The following is a 17,577-nucleotide window of genomic DNA, read 5'->3' as shown; positions in this document are numbered from 1 at the left end:
CATTTTTGGATGTGACTCTGGAAACCACAGAGGAGGAACAAAACACTTCCTTTGCCATTTCCTTGGGGAGGGTGTGTGGCCCAGGGGTAGTGTCTGCTTGGCAAAGAGTCCCAGGTTCAATCCCCGGCATCTCCAGCTAAAAGGACCAGGTCATAGGTGATGGGAAAGACCTCTGCCTGAGACCCTGGAGAGCCGCTGCCCCAGTCTGAATAGGCAGTGATGACTTGGATGGACCCAGGGTCTGATTCAGTATGAAGCCACTTCATATGTTTATATGTTCCTTGGGGATGTTCAAAGCAGCTCGGGATAGGATGGACTTATGTTTGTAAGTAACAATGATTATCCTCAGAATGCAGATTGGTGCTTCAATGAGGCACTAAAAATGTCAAGCAAAATATAAAAGGGGAGGGAGAAAGTCCTCTTTTCCCCACCCAAGATGTCTTTCCCTGACACTAATAAAACACTTTCGGACCACAGAAGGCTTCGCTCTTGAAGGGGGGGGGGGGAAGCCAGAGATCAAAAGATAAGCTGTCAGCACATTCTTCTAGAATCCCAGTGTCCTTGACATTTCCCATCCCTGGAAAGGCTCGAAACAAGGAGTTATTTGTCAAGCCTTGTGAATCAGGCAGTGAATCAACCGGAGCATCTAAAGTCCAATAAACAGAGGGCATTAAATCACTGCTAGCAAGGGCCATTAACACCCACTGCTGGCTACACTGCAGCGGCTGAGATAATGCCAGACCTCCCTCCTGATTTTGGGGGGGGGGGAGGAATTCTGTTCGGAGCTGTCGTCAGACCTTGCATTGCAAATGGCCATCAGCGTGGGCAAGAATGCAGAGGCAAAGAAGGATGATGCCAGGGGCAGAGCGTGCTGTAGAGGTGGATGGCAGAAGTGTCATTTGTGTGTGACAACAGTATAGTGAAAGGTAGGGTTGCCAGGTCCCTACCTTCTGTCGGTGGGAGGCTCCAGCCCACTCTTCTCCTGGATCTTCTGTCGTGCGTGTGTCACAATGACACCACCCGGAGGTTTTGCAGGGGATGCTCTAGCATTTGGCCAAAAACTCTACGGTCACCATAGAGTTTTTAGCCAAATGCTAGAGCGCCCGGCGTGATGATGTCACCTCGGACTGATGTCATCATGCCGGGCACGTCAGGCATGGTGGGGCTCTTTGGGGGCAGATCTCCCCCCCCACACACTGGCCAGTAGTGGATTGGGCCCCCCAAAATCGGGGAAAACCCTGCCCCCATCAGGGGAACGGCAACCCTAGCGAAAGGTCTGAAGTGCAGATCAGGGCTATGTATTCCAAAAACCTGAAAGAGTGCCCAATATGCTTTATGAGTAGATGTTATAAATCAGTTCCCTTTAGGGTTTTCCAATAAGCTATGACTAGCAGGCCCTGACTAGCATGGCCCAGGCTAGCCTGATGTCCTCAGATCTCGGAAGCTAAGCAGGCTTGGCCCCGGTTAGTACTGGGATGGGAGCTCTCCAAGGAAGCCCAGGGTCATTACACAGACGCAGGCAACGGCAAACCACCCCTGCTCATATCTTACCTTGAAAACCCTAACGGGGTTGCCATAAAAGTTGGCCGCGACTTGACAGCATTTTCCACTGCCCTTATGCATACTTTTAAACTAAGCATTACTAAAATCCTCACACCGTAATTAAAATAATGGCAAAGGATTACTGGCAAAGAAATCCGTGCCAAGACATTTACCAAAGTTTGTACATCTCCCTCAGCAGCATTCAAATCCCGCCGGTTGATATGGTGACCACGGTTATCTTCTCCGTTCGACGTTTCGTTCTTTTCGTCTTGTCCAGTAGCTGACATCTAGAGAGGCAGCACCAAGAAAAAGTTTGATGGTTTATGTGTAAACACAGGCATCCCCATGGGGAGCAAACACTGGAGTTCCAGAGAGTTAAATCTGATGCAAAATCTGCGGACATTCGGCCACTCTTGACCAACGGTCCCTCTAATTTCCCCCCCTACTGAATGGAGCAGTTCATATCCTGAGCAGAAGATAACGGCTGTTATCTTAAAATGGGCAATGGGCAGTGCAAGACCCTGCACAGTTCCAGACTGCTGCTGAGCGGGGCTTCCTGTGTCAATGAGCAGCCGCTCACCCACACAGCTCAGGAGGAACACTGCTCTTGACCTGTCTTATTCCTTAAGCTGCTTATTCACTAAGCCTCACCAGGTGAGTCCATAAGTGAGTGACTCTGTGACCAGATCTTGTGCAGGGAAGGTCTGTGCTGCCAGGTGGGCTGAATGACAGAGTGCCTCCATCATAACCTTCCAGAATCTATTTGCTCCCTGGACCTCTCACCTTGAGAAGAATTCAACCCAGCATTTGCACAAAGCAACATGTATGTTATCTGGTTTATTATTTATGTTATTTATAATCCACCTTTCTCACTGAGACACAGGTTGCGATCACACACACTAAATAATCCACTTTCAATCCACATTCCAACTGGATTTTACTGCGTGGACTGGAAAAGTCCAGCTGGAAAGTAGATTGAAAGAGGATTATTTAGTGCATGGGTGTCAAACACGTGGCCCGGGGGCTGGAGCAGGCCCCCGGAGGGCTTCTATCAGGCCCACAGTGGAACTGGCTGTCTTTTGTTTCCAGTTCTGCTGCTGCTGTCTCATTGTAGGTTTGCAGCTTACAGATACACACCTGAACAGCAAACTCAAGATTGCAACAGCACAGACACCTCCGAGCAAGAGGTGTCAGTTATCAGACACCATTAAATAAACAAAATATTGCAAGAGTGCTAATGTTTTAAGCATGTTTTTATTTTAAGTAAAACAAAAACCCCTTTGTGTTTGCGTCCTTTATAAAGTTTATATCTCTGCTACCTGGCATTACATTTTATGACATACATGGCCCAGCCCAACAAGGTCTCATTTATGTCAGATCCGGCCCTCATAACAAATGAGTTCGACACCCCTGATTTACTGTGTGATAGCAGCCTCAAAGATCATAAAGTGTAAATCAGGGTGCCAAACATGGTGCCCAGGGAGCCATGGCACTCGCCAAGTGTTCTTAGGAAGTGGGTGTGGCCAGGTAGGGCTTTTGATTGACTACCGGAGATTCAACTGGCTGGGCAGAATTCTTAAATGTTGCTTTGGCAGCAGCTGCCACCACAGCCCTGAGATCTGTACTGTTTTGCTGAATTTAAGCTGCCGCAATCGTTTTGTGGCTGGCTCCACCTCCTGCACCAGCTAGCCGTTTTGTTGCAGTGCCCACCATGCCACATCAGAACTCTGAATGGGCTCGCAGGCTCAAGAAGGTTGGGGACCCCCGGTGTAAATCGATGTAACCGTTAGGACCATACGTCTAATAAGCAATATAATAGGATAAGGAAATACAGAGACGTGAAACAGAACTGTCGTCCCGATAAAGCATAAGTCGTGCTCTGGAGTAATGTTCCTTGTATGCTAACCTCAGGTAAACGGGGAAGGAAGCATCAGCATGGTATGCTAAGTTCCATCTACACAGCAATATATGGGAACAAGAAAGAAATTCACGTGCCCAAATTTTATCCAAGATGACAGAGCATCACTTGCCCCAGAGTCCCTATCTATACCTTGTGGCTAACAGCCACTGATGGACCTCTGCTCCATATGCTTATCTAATTCCCTTTTGAAGCCGTCCTTGCTTGTAGCCGCCACCGCTTCCTGTGGCAGTGAATTCCAAGTGTTAATCACTCTTTCGGTGAAGAAGTACTTCCTTTTATCCATTCTAACCCGACCACTCAGAAATTTCATGGAGTGCCCATGAGTTCTTGTATTGAGGATTGCTGTATCTGAATATACTTTATGGATGTCTACATCTATCTATAAAATGTTGATTCCAGCATGATTCTTGAAAACATTACTGAAATGGATTTATAACCAGGGGCCTGTCGTGTCAGCTGGCAGAGATAAATTGTTTTTGGAAAAACTCCACCTGTGAAGGCAGAACAAAAGGAGGTTTACTATCACAGACTGCAGGTCCGTATTCACCTGAGACAAAAAGAAGATGGGAAAGAGCGAAACAAAGTTCACACCAGATAAACCTTTCCACGTCTATCCACAAGACAGACCACAAGCAGCCCTGCTTTACACAGTGAGGGCTGTGGAGCTCACCGGCACAAGATGGCTTAGACAGATTTAGATGGTTATTGGACAAATTTACGGACGATAGGCCTATTGCTGGCTACCTGCCATGATAGATGGATGTGGCTTCCTGGTGTAGTGGCAGGACGCCCCGACTAGCAAATCTTGGGGAACAGTCAGCAGGTGAGGACTGCTGTCTATAGCATCTGATTGGCCACAACTGGGAAAAGGAAGTTGGACTAGATCAGGGGTCCCCAAAAGGGTGCACACGGGTACCAGGGTGTCTGCCAACACCTTTTCTGGCACCAACCCTAAGTGTTCGTAGAAAGTGGGTGGGGCCAGTTAGGGCACTTGCTCCACACAGCTTCCGACTGGCCCCTGGAGATCCCATTGGCTGGGCAGATTAACCTAATGTCGTCTCAGTGTTAGTTTTATTTTATCTCACTCCTCGTTCCCAGGGTATTTTAAAAAAATTATCCCTGTTCTCCCCTGCACTTAGGATTCCTCTGGGTGTGTGTCGCTCTGTCTTCTGGAGCAGTCATCCTGTGGCTGGATTCACCTCCCGTGGCAGCCATTTTGTGGTTACGCCCAGCAACCTGTGCCAGAATTCCAAAGGGGTCTGCAGGTTCAAGAATGTTGGGGACCCCTGGACTAGATAGAAGGGTAGGTTTTGATACCTAGCTTTTCTCTACCCTGGAGCTGCGGTGGCTCAAGTGGTTAAGACGCTGAACTGCAGGCTGTGGAAGGTCAGTAGTTCAGCAGTTCGAGACCCCAGTGCCACATGACGGAGTGAGCTCCCATCTCTAGTTCCAACTCCTGCCAACCTAGCAGTTCGAAAGCAAGAAATTGCAAGTAGATAAATAGGTACCACTTCGGGGGGAAGGTAACAGCGTTCCGTGCGTCTTGGTGTTTAGTTATGCCGGCCACATGACCACGGAAATGTCTTCGGACAGCGCTGGCTCTTCGGCTTTGAAACGGAGATGAGCACCGCAACCCTAGAGTCGGACTCGACTGGCTTTCGAGCAAGGGAACCTTTACCTTACCTTTCTCTACCCTAAGGAGTCTCAAAGCAGCTTACAATTGCCTTCTGTGCCTCTCCCCACAACAGGCCCCTTGTGAGGCAGGGGGGGCTGAGAGAGTTCTGAGGGAACTGTGACTGGCCTGAGGTCACCCAGCAGGCCTCATGTGTCTCAAAGCAGCTTACAATTGCCTTCTGTGCCTCTCCCCACAACAGGCCCCTTGTGAGGCAGGTGGGGCTGAGAGAGTTCTGAGGGAACTGTGAATGGCCTGAGGTCACCCAGCAGGCTTCATGTAGAAGAGCGGGGAATCAAACCCAGTTCTTTGGATTAGAGGCCGCTGCTCTGATCCAGCATGACTACTCTTACGCTCTGTCCTTCAGCTCCCACAGATTCGCCTAACATACCTCAGTACCACCGTGCTAATCTTATTCTTCTTTAAAAAGGGACTTCTGGTCACGGAAAAAAGAAACACTCCCAAAGCATGAGGTGACTGAGACAGGCCCTGTAATCCTTTGCCCGCGAGAGCAAAAGGACTACACAAAACACAGGCCGTGTGAGATCACAGACCACCCCCCAGACGTTCTGGGCACAGTGCCCTAGCAGATCTTCATTCAGCAGTGTGATGGAGGGAGGTGTTAATGGCCTCTGAAATGCACAAAGCGGCTGTACAACTTTTATTCTCAAGGTGTTCATAACTCATGGATTCTACTAAATATAGCGAATGACTTCACTGCTTCCCTAAAAATGCAATTATTCCTGGAATGGAATAAAGCAACATTTGTATTCCCCACCAAGTGCATTTGCCCACGATTAAAGAGAAGGCTGAGGCGCTCATTTGATCTACTGAAAATGATCTTAGATAGATACAATCAAAACAAGGCGTTTTTCTTGTGATTCGGGTATGCTTGCTGCGGACATGAAAGCTGTCTTTTGAAATTCTCCGGCAAGAAAAAAAAAATCGATAAAGAATTGTAAAAAGAAATGTAATCTACTGCATGGGGATGCGTCAGTCAGGGAATCACCTGTAAAACTGCATGCAATCCCCATCTGAAATCACTCACCAGGGCGTAACATTGCTACATATATTTACTTAGAGTATTTCTGTGTCATCTCTTCAGAGTCCTGCTCGAGGTGGCTTCAAGAGTTCTCTTAAAGGGGAAAAATCCTGGTATACATTGATGGAGATCCCAGCTACCCGCCTCTCGCTCTGTCTCCTTAAGCTAATTCCCCCAATTAAATAGGAAACTGCCTCCTGGGGTAACAGCACAGTCATAACATAAGAACATAAGAGAAGCCAAAGTTAGATCAGACCAATGGCCAATCTAGTCCAACACTCTGTGTCACACAGTGGCCAAAAATACCAGGTGCCATCAGGAGGTCCAGCAGTGGGGCCAGGACACTAGAAGTCCTCCCACTGTTGCCCCCCCCCAAGCACCAAGAATACAGAGCATCTCTTGCCCCAGCCTGAGAGTTCCTATCTCTACCTTGTGGCTAATAGCCACCGATGGACCTCTGCTCCATAGGTTTATCCAATTCCCTCTTGAAGCCGCCCATGCTTGTAGCCGCCACCACCTCCTGTGGCAGTCAAGTCACCTGGTGCTGATGAGTAAGTGCTCATATCCACATGATCAGGTATGGTCAGAAATACAGCACTAGAGGTACTCAAAAACAGACACCCTATTGAATTGTCTTAATATTTCGTTCTCTGATGTTTAATATGTGTTGTTATTAATACTAAGCCATATCGACTCAGACCTATAAGAAACAGTGAGCACTCCGTAACATGAGTATTTCCTTTAACAATCCAGTGACCCCGTGATGTAGGACAGAGCCAGTCTTACCAATTCCGTCCTCTATTTCCATCTTCTCCTAGAAGCCACTGCTGCCTGAAATTTTGCCACAACCACAGTAATACAGTAATACAGCCAACTTCAGAGGACGGCGGAAGACAGGAAGGCCTGGCGTGATCTGGTCCATGGGGTTGCAAAGAGTCGGACTCAACTGTGCGACTGAACAACAACAACCACAGTAATACCGGGATCCGTATTAGCCAGCAGGAAAGGCACAGAAACAAGGGGAACCTAAGAAATTATCACCAGTTGTATCCATAAATCTCTCAAAGGGACAGTCAACACACAATCAGAGAAAATAGGGGATAAAGTCAAGTGCACATAATTTATCTGAGTAAGATACTTCTTGGAATCTACCCACCAAAACATCAGAGGGGGGGGATACTGGTATTTTTTTTTCTTTTTAAAAAAGGCTTCTTTTTACCTTAATTTTTAGTGGGTTGATCTCCATATCTGTCGTGCAGTTCATGGGCCCTTCAATTTCGTACTGGACGATATACAGCAAGGTGTTGTTGTTGTACTTGTATGGCCACTGAAGATTAAGCATCACTTTGCTGAAGGCACTTGGGCCATTATTTCTGAGCTAGAGGGGGAAAAATGGAAAAGTGTTGGGATTCTGTGATTCAAGATCTATGGTCGTTTTGCAAACACAAGAGCCACATTAGTAAAAGAAAAATATATTTACTACAAAACAAAATAAAACATGGGTATGCTACTTTGGATAAAAGAAATAAAATGAAAGGTTACATACTTGCAGTTACTTTCAGTACTAAATGCTAACAGCTACATCTTTCTATCTATGTTGACTTCTAGAGGAGAACTTCCTCTCTGGTTCACACAAAGAGCCATAAACCTTGTGAATACATTAATGCTAGATCAAAGCATTTCCACAAGCAAGTTGTTAGTTAACCAATACAAAGGTTACAGGTCACTTCATTAGGATAAACAACTCCCACAAACTTTCCTGCTGTTGAATACATTATGTAACGTAACATACTGATTCCTAACAAACAACACTTAACTCTGTAATGACTGAAGTGTAAGCAACTTGAAACTCCAACAAAAAGCAAATGGGCCACGAGGGACTACTTCCATTTGGCTTTCGCCACATCAACCGATCCCATCTGGTTGTTGTGGCCCCGACAGCTGGCCTGTGGGAGCAGCTGGAGAGTCCTGTCTCTTTCGCTGACCAAACCAAGGGAAGCCTCCCTGCCACAGCTCATGGGATTTGTCTGCCCCACCCCCTTTGTAGGCCTGTCTGTGGAAAATCTCACTTCCCTCTTTGTCCACTAAAAGCACCTGAGGCAAACAATGGTTCCCTTACCCTACTGCAGTGATTCAGGTGAGGCAACAGTAGAAATCAGGAGACTAGGCTACATCACACAGACCATAGGCCTGGAGGGTTTTTTATGGCTGTCTAGAGCCTAATGTGTGAGGAACTTGAGTGATGTGAAAAAATATATAGAAGAAGAGAAGAGATTGGATTTATACCCCGCCCTTCACTTGGAGTCTCAGAGCGGCTTACAAACTCCTTTCCCTTCCCCTCCCCACAACAGACACCCTGTGAGGTAGGTGGAGCTGAGAGAGCTCTGACAGAAACGGCTCTTTTTCAAGGACAGCGCTTATCAGCAGGTGCAAGTGGAGGAGTGGGGAATCAAACCTGGTTCTCCCAGATTAGAGTCCACACACTTAACCACTACATCAAATGGGCTGAAAATACTTTTCATTGTCAGTACAACCGGTATTAGCATCATGGAAAGCGATAAGCTAGAATCAAACTCAGTGGTTCTTTAGGAAGGTGCCGTTGAGTTTCAACTGACTCATGGCAACCCCATCCACCAGGCAGGCATTCCAGGCAGGAGACAAGCAGAGGTGGTTCGCCATGGCCTTCCTCTCCATAGCAACCCTGGTCTCTTCTTGGTGGTCTCCCATCCAAGTACTGACTGTGGCCGACCCTGCTTAGCTCCCAATCTCTGATGAGCCTGGGCTAAGATGGGCTATTCAGGCTGCTGAAAAGTAAGAGAGCCTTTTTAAAAACCCCGATGACATTTCTTGGTGAAACGTTACACATATCCTGCATTAGGGAAGGAAGGGCTGGATCTATTGGGTGTTGTAAATAAGAAGCAGGAGACTGACCAGTTATGAAGGTGTACAGAGAGTTCATATAGTTATAAAGGTGAATATATACAGAGATATTTACAGGCTATTGTACAGCATGTCGTGCCTTAGTCTATGAGAACTAAGTCCCCCTCAGCTTACTAAGCTGATAGCTATTATGCTAAACCCCAGCCAATCTCTAACAGGGTGATGCAATCACTAACTCTAACAAGCCCTGAGAGTAACACCTGCTAGAAACCACCTGGCTGTCATTACATGATTACTAGCATGACAGCTGGTTCTGACAAACAGATCAAACTGATCTATAGTAACTGCTTGCTACCTCTATCATACTGACATATATCTCAATAGGATCTACATTAAATGTAGTGAGATTTACCTCATAGATGTGTTGAACCAGAGGCCCAATATCATCTTCTGTTTCTGGGTTCTCCTTGGGTTGCCAGTTGGGTATCGGGAGAAAGATATGATCGGGCGAGGAGACACTGCATTGGTCAAGGAACACACAGTCACAATCACACGCTGAACAATCTGAGGAGGTCGTTACACAGTTCAGAAAATAAGCCCCTGGGTAAAGTGGTATGAGACTCAGGACTCACCCTCTGATTTCGACAGCTGCTAAGATAGCCAGGTCCGACTGATAAGATATCACTGGGCTTAGGTTGTCAAATAAGTTTGAGCTGTAAAAAAAAAGTACAAAGGCATAGAGAGAACATTCAGATTCAAGCCAGGACCCACCATCAAGGGAAGACTTGGGGATTATGTTCCAACAGCATACCGGGAATCGAATGTCTGTGTGTGAAATGCTGTGAAGTCACAGCTGACTCACAGCAACCCCAGCAAGGGGCTTCAAGCGGAGAAGCAAAGGTGGTGTAGTGTAGTGTAGTGGTTAAGTGCACAGACTCTAATCTGGGAGAACTGGGTTTGATTCCCCACTCCTCCACATGCAGCTGCTGCTGGTGTGACCTCTGGATAGTCACAAGTTATTTCAGAGCTGTTCTCTCAAGGGCAGTCCTCGAGAGAGCTCTCTCAGCCCCGCCTACCTCACAGGGTGTCTGTTGTGGGGAGGGGAAGGGAGAGGAGATTGTAAGCCGCTCTGAGACTCCTTCGGGTAGTGAAGGGTGGGGTATCAATCCAATCTCTTCTTCACCTCTGTACGTCTCTTGCTCTGACACCCTGACCAGCTTGCCGTAAGTTGGCTGCGATTTGATGGCACTTTTCACCAGCAGCAGCAGTGGGGAGTGCGGGGGGCTCTAACTCTCTCGTTCTGTAATTTTCCCCACTGAAAAGTGCCACTGGGTTTAACCCAGCTGGAGAAAACCCGCGTACTTTCTCCAGTGGGGCAAAAGAAGGTGGGAGGTGGTCCACCTTTACCTCCGGTTTCTCGTATTTCAGTCTCAGGCCGTATAGCTGTATTCTGTTTTTTAAAAAATGATTGGGGGAAAATGATAATGGAATGAGGCAGGGCATGTACTTCCACCTTAAGACTTTTTTGTTACCTCTGTTGCTACTCCTTTGGTAATACCGTTCAGTAACAGCCACGGTTAGTTAAAAGGCAGGTAAAATGTAGAAACGTAGAGCTAGAGGGGCCCCCCAAGGGTTGTCTAGTTCAACCCCATACACAGTGCAGGAAATTCACAGCTACTCCCCCCCCCACTCCCCAGTGACCCCTGCTCTATATCCAGAGGAGGGGGGGGGAACTCTAGGAACCCCAGGTCAATCTGGGCTGGAGGAAAATGCTTTCCTGACCCCAAAGTGGCAATCAGCATTACCTTGGGCATATAAGAAAGGTCCACGAGAACTAAGCACTGATGCAACCCTTCCTGCCCTCCCTTCTCATGATCTGCCTAAGTTCACAGAATCAGCATGGCTGTCAGATGGCCATCTAGCCTCTCTTTGAAAACCTCCAAAGAAGGAGAGCCCACCGCCTCCCCGAGTAAGCCTGTTCCACTGAGGAACTGCTCTAACTGTCAGGAAGTTCTTCCTAATGTTTAGCCAAAAACTCTTTTGGTTTAATTTCAACCTGTTGGTTCTGGATCCAACCTTCTGGGGCCCACATGCAAGGTACGTGCTCCTTACCTACGTATCTGAAGGTCAAAGTTCACGAAGGTATCCATCTCGGACTCTTGATGCACACTGAAATGAAGACCTGCCGAAAGCTTTAACAGAAAAGAAGGAACAGAAGGTCAGAACTTGGGCAGATCCTGAGAGGGAGGGAAAGGAGGGTTGCCTCAGTGCTTAGTTCTTGTGGCCCTCTCTTACACGCCCAAGGAGATGCTGGTCGCCACGTTGGGGCCAGGAAGCAATTCTTCTCCAGGCCAGTTTGGCCCCCAGTGATCCTGGAGGTTTTCTGTCATCTTTGGGGCATGGAACAGGGATCACTGGGGGTGTGGAGGGGGAGGTATTCGTGAATTTCCTGCATTGTACAGGGGGTTGGACTAGATTACTCTGGAGGTCCCTTCCAGCTCTATGATTCTATGACTGACAAACAGAAGTGGGCTGCTACCAACAGCAACACTTCACCAACCGCAGTGCCTTGCCAACTGGAGAAACCCCAGAATGTGGTGCTGCCCCTCTTTAGAGACGGGTTGCTCTGCAAACACAGACTTGACGTATACAGAATGTAGCTCTCCTTTTGTTTCGTACATAGCAGCAAACCAGTTAAGTAGGTGAAAAGTATGCAGACGGAGAGTGATTCAGCTAAGCATACTTTATTCAGTCAGGAACAAGACACCTTGGCCGGCTCGCAGGCCGGCTTATATTCCCTCAGAACCCACCACCATAACACACCCCCACTTCCCGATAAGCTATTTACAGTAACTGAGAGGCCTATTGGCCTCACGGTCTGGGACCTAGCCCTCTGATTGGGTCGAGCTAGGATCCTACTGACCCATTGTCTTTAGGCGCGAAGCTTGAGGTTTTGTCCCTGGGCAAGTCCGGACATGCCCGGCCCTGTCAGGGCTGGATACACTACAGTAGGACACTCCTCCTTACTTTTGTCCCGGCTTTCATGGGATTTCCAAGGTCGCAGACCACCAGCCGTGTCTGATTCTCTGTCTTAAAGGCACAGGACAGCCTCGCTAGAGCCTGCAGGGAAACAAAGTTGATTTTCTTAAAAAAAAACAACACAAACAAACCCAGCACAGAACATTCTGTTATGTCCCTAAGAAAGTGACAGAAAGCTCCACATATACTTCCTCCAATGCACATAAAAGTTTCTAAATCTTGTCAGTTCAACACAGTTCGTCTGTCAGGGGGTGGGATACGACCAGCTTTTCCCACTGGTGAAAAAGGAAGGGGCTCCCTTTGGCCACCCAAAATTTATTTATTTATTTATTTGTTTATTTATTTATTAGATTTGTATCCCGCACTTCCCAGATGGGCTCAGGGCGGCTTCCAACAGCGGCAAATCCCATAACAAACAGTTAAAACAGTATAAAACAATCAATAAATAAAGTGCGGTGCTCTAGATATTAACTTATCTCTCCAAGATGGGATCCTTTATCACCTAGCCTGGCAACATAGGTTCTTGGTCACCTAGGCGTCTTCCCAGGGCCGGTTCACTTATAGATCTAATCCACCGTCATAGATGGCAACTCGGTGGATCTCCTCTGGGAGCTCGTTCCACCAGACAGGAGCCGCCGCCGAGAAAGCCCTGGCCCTGGTTGCGGCCAGCTTGATGTCCTTGGGGCCTGGAACCACCAGTAGGTGCTGCGCCCCAGACCGTAGTGCTCTTGGGGGAACATATGGGGAAAGGCGGTCCCTTAGGTACCGCCTACGGTGGGGATCGTTGGGACCTACATGGGAAAAAGCCATATGGGATGGGGACTAAAATAATTAAGGGGATGGAACACCTTCCCTATGAAAAAAGGTTAAAGAGGTTAGGGCCCTTTAGCTTGGAGAAATCACAATGGAGGGGTGACATGATAAGAGGTTTACAAGACTATGCATGGGATAAAGAATGAATAGAAAGAAGTATGTTCCCCCCTTTCTTACAGTACAAGAACTTGTGGGCACTCAATGAAATTAGTGAGCAGTAGGCTTAGAACAGATTAAAAGAAGTACTTCTTTACCCAATGAGTAATTAACACATGGAATTCACTGCTGCAGGAAATGGTGGCGGCTACAAGCATAGACGGCTTCAAGAAGGGACTGGATAAACATATGGCGCAGAGGTCCATGAGTGGCTATTAGCCACAAGGTATAGATGGAACACACTGTCTGAGGCAGTGATGCTCTGTATTCTTGGTGCTTGGGGGGGGAGCAACAGTGGGAAGGCCTCTGGAGTTCTGGTCCCACTGGTGGACCTCCTGATGGCACCTGGGTTTTGGCCACTGTGTGACATAGTTTTGGACTGGATGAGCCATTGGCCTGATCCAACATGGCTTCTCTTATGTTCTTGAGACTATAATAAGGAGGGGATACGGGGAAGACTGAGTGAAAAAGTTGGCAGGATCCAATCCAACATCTACTCTGATTAGTGGTGGCTCTCCCAGGTCTCAGGCAGAGGCCTTTCACATCACATCACATCACTTGCTCTTGACCCCTTACACAGAGATGCCAGGGGTTAAATCTGGGACCTTCTGCTTGCAACATAAGAACAGATGTTCTCCCATGGCACCTCCCCTAAACGGCGACTGTTTTCCCACTTGGGTGTAAGCCAATATGTTTTCAGCATTGTGCAGTAATAAATTATGCTATGCCATATAACACTCAACCATTTCTTTCTTCAGCCTAACTTCAATTTGACTGTACACACGGCAAAGTAGTATCCAAGCATGCATCAAGACAACCTCCCTGCCTAATTTATGAAAATCAAAAAAGTCACCATCAAATTCATAAAAATCACATAAGCTTCTGTCTAACGCATTGCGTCAATGATGTCTTTTCCCATTTCATACACTATCCAAAGCTTTGTACGATGCCATTAGGTAGTAGCTATGAATTTGGCAGTGATACAGCTGGGTTCATCAACAAAACAATATTTTGCTTGGTTAACATACAAAACTGTTTAGTTTCAGATAGTGTGTTTGAGATAGTAATACCGACATTACTTCCTCATGAAGGTAATCCTGTACGCTTTATGAGAAGGAATATCTCCAGCGGCAAAAATTTTTGAGGAATTAATTGATGCCCCCCCCCCCCCCCAGTTTAAGGTGAGGATCATCCCTTTTTATAGATGCAGCCGGCTGTCTCATGCTGGTCCCTACGACTGTCTAAACAGATAAAATTAAAATAGCTCCAGCAGGTCAAGGCAAAACCAAGGAAGCTTCAACAGAAGGGTGTTGGCTCACTTTTTCTAACATCCTTCTTCCATCAAATACCACATAAGCAAATATGAGGTGATCCATGCTTGAGAGGAGACGGGTGGAGAGTAATGGCAGGGTCTCAGTTAATTACTCTCAGCATTCCACAATTAAGGATACATCTGCCCACCAGTCTCCAATTCTGACATATTTATGTCCTTCACTATGTTCCCCACCCCCTCCGGAATTAAGCCCAAACAAATGGTAACCATATAAACTAAGCTTGTTATTCCTCTTTCGTCCTTGAATCTGTTAAGCATCTTCATTATGCTGTATGCTAATTTACTGCTCTCGCCCTCTACCTATATGTATGGACTGCTTATTTCCATTTCGCTGTATCTGAAGAAGTGCACATGCACACGAAAGCTTATACCTTGAATAAAACTTTGTTGGTCTTAAAGGTGCCTTGTAAGCGAACTTGGATCTTGTGTATCATTTCCGTGGGATTTCTGCAAACTTGGGAGCTTCTGGCCAGAGCCCTAAATGCATGACAAACTGTTTGTGGTGCCCAATGCAGTTGCTGCTATTAGATACATACTGCTGCACAGCTCTCAAAAACGGGGTCGGGGGACTGTACAGATTTGCATGACCACATATTTCAGGGGTAGCCAAACCTGCTTAACGTAACAGCCACACAGAATAAACGTCAGATGTCTGAGAGCCACAAGACATTAACAAATATCACATACACATCTTAATTGGAAAATATGCAAATTTGCTTTTTAAATTAACAGTAAATTAGACTGTGTGAAAGAGCCGCATGCGGCTCCCGAGCTGCAGTTTGGCCACCCCTGAATATCTGAACCGAGGCTTTTTTCATCCTTGCAACAGTTCCCCAAGATAAGTTTATCGCTTCCATTTTACAGTTGAGGAACTGAAGGCCAAGAAGCAGGGAACTACCCAGTCCATCTACCTTCCGAATGTAATGAGATTCCTCCAGACAAAACACAATATGCTTGTCTACTGGGCCAGGCTGGCTACCCTAGCCAAGGCCACAACTCTAAGCCATAACAGTCGTTTCCTCGGACAAACTTTTTTGCCCTCAGCCAGACAACAAAAATGTTTCGACATGAAGATGAACTTTAAAGATGATGTGAACAGGGTGAGGCCAGGAGAACTCCAGGAATTACAACTGGTCTCCAGGCAATGGAGATCAGCTCCCCTGAAGAAAATGGCTGCCTTGGAGGGTGGCCTCTGCGGCATCGTACCCTGCCAAGGTCCTTTCCCTCCCTTTCCCAGACCCTGCCTTCCCAAGGCTCTGGGCCCAGATCTCTCAGAACTTCCCAAGGGTTGGCAACTCTACGCTAAACAAAGGCCGAGCATGGGGTCCCCAACCCTTTTTGAGCCTGTGGGCACATTTGGAATTCTGACATGGTGGCATGGTGGGCACAGCCACAACGCGGCTGCCACAGGAGGTGGAGCTAGCCACAAAATGGCTGCCACAGTGGAACTTCGGTAACGGGTTGTAGACCCTTGTGCTGTGGTGCCGGCTGCTGCCAAAGCAACATTTTGAAAAGATCTGCACCGCCAATCAAAACTTCAAGAGTCAGTCAGAAACCTTGCAGGGCAAAAAGCTTGACCTGGTCTCATACACGTCCTAAAAACACTAGGCAGGAACCAGAAAAGGCGCCAGAAGGGACCATGGCGCCCACGGGCACTACGCCTAGCAACACAACAGCTACACCAAGCAGTGTGGAGAAAAGGAGGTCGAGGGGGGACAGGATGGCTCTCTTGAAGTCTTTGAAGGGCTGTCGCTTAGAGGAGGGCAGGGAGCTGTTCCTGTGGGCAGCAGAGGAGAGGACTTGCAAGAACGGGTTTCAATTCAGGGTGGGAAGGCACCGGCTGGATCTTAAGAAAAACTTCTTTACAGTCAGAGTTGTGCAACAGTGGACTTGGCTGCCCAGGGAGGTGGCGAACTCCCCTTCACTGGCAGTCTTTAAGCAGCGGCTGGACAAAGACTTGTCAGGGATGCTCTCGGCTGACCCTGCACTGAGCAGGGGGTTGGACTAGATGGCCTGTGATGGCCCCTTCCAGCTCTGTGATTCTATGATTCTATAAGTGACTAAAATATTCATGGACCTACCTCATTGTTACGAACGATGCCAATAAAGTCAGCTTGAGGAGGGACGGTAACAAAGAGTTCTGCTTCGTAGGCTCCTTCCCCTTGATTCTGGGCATTCACGATGAGCGTTAAAGGGTTGTCATCACCGATATATATCTGCTTCTGGTCGCTGTACAAGGCCAACATGGAAGAAGAGAGAGCTCTCTAAATCAACGTGTGCACAGGGTTATATTAAACGCGTGGCCTACTGCCACCCTAGTGTTGTGCTAGATCAGCAGAGTGCCCCCGAAGAGAGGAATGGACATTCATCTATGGTTACAAAAAATATATATGACAATTGTAAATTACATGCTGAAAAATATTCTTTAAAGGCCTACCCCTGGTAAATGACTTCATCTAATATGACTTGGCTCTGACCACGATAGCTCAGGCTAGCCTGGTCTTGTCAGATCTCGGAAGCTAAGCAGGGTTGGCCCTGGTTAGTATTTAGATGGGAGACCACCAAGGAGGTCTAGAGTTGCTACACAGAGGCAGGCAACGGCAAACCAGCTCTGAATGTCTCTTGCCTTGAAAATCCCATGAGGGGTCACTTGTCAGGGGTGCTCTAGGCTGATCCTGCATTGGGCAGGGGGTTGGACTAGATGGCCTGTATGATGACCCCTTCCAAATCTGTGATTCTAGAAGGAGAGATTGGATTTATACCCCGCCTTTCACTACATGAAGGAGTCTCAGAGCGGCTTCCCTTCCCCTCCCCACAACAGACACCCTGTGAGGGAGGTGGGGCTGAGGGAGCTCTTTTAAGAACTGCTCTTTCAAGAACAGCTCTGAGAGAACTTGTGGCTGACCCAAGGTCACACCAGCTGGCTGCATGGGGAGGAGTGGGGAATCAAATCCGGTTCTCCCAGATTAGAGTCCGTGCTCCGTTTTTTTTCCCTTCCCCTCCCCACAACAGACACCCTGTGAGGGAGGTGGGGCTGAGGGAGCTCTTTTAAGAACTGCTCTTTCAAGAACAGCTCTGAAAGAACTTGTGGCTGACCCAAGGTCACACCAGCTGGCTGCATGGGGAGGAGTGGGGAATCAAATCCGGTTCTCCCAGATTAGAGTCCGTGCTCCGTTTTT

The 17,577-nt window shown here is 47.6% G+C and overlaps 1 protein-coding gene across 1 annotated transcript in view; it reads right to left on the bottom strand.

Moving 5' to 3' along the window:
• The window catches only part of ITGAV (integrin subunit alpha V), a 95,208-nt gene that overhangs the window by 9,395 nt on the left and 68,236 nt on the right, over window positions 1–17,577 (bottom strand). The window contains exons 20-26 of the mRNA XM_015424769.1: window positions 16,480–16,627; window positions 12,085–12,177; window positions 11,170–11,249; window positions 9,690–9,770; window positions 9,470–9,575; window positions 7,397–7,555; window positions 1,716–1,829 (exon numbers count right to left, since the gene is read on the bottom strand). Coding sequence (XP_015280255.1) covers window positions 1,716–1,829; window positions 7,397–7,555; window positions 9,470–9,575; window positions 9,690–9,770; window positions 11,170–11,249; window positions 12,085–12,177; window positions 16,480–16,627 — 781 coding nt within the window. The remainder of the gene's footprint in view (window positions 1–1,715; window positions 1,830–7,396; window positions 7,556–9,469; window positions 9,576–9,689; window positions 9,771–11,169; window positions 11,250–12,084; window positions 12,178–16,479; window positions 16,628–17,577) is intronic.

This window comes from Gekko japonicus, unplaced genomic scaffold (genome assembly GCF_001447785.1).
Source record: "Gekko japonicus isolate JY-2015 unplaced genomic scaffold, Gekko_japonicus_V1.1 scaffold847, whole genome shotgun sequence".
NCBI classification, from domain to species: Eukaryota; Metazoa; Chordata; class Lepidosauria; order Squamata; family Gekkonidae; genus Gekko; species Gekko japonicus.
This window is presented reverse-complemented; position numbering and strand designations above follow the sequence as displayed.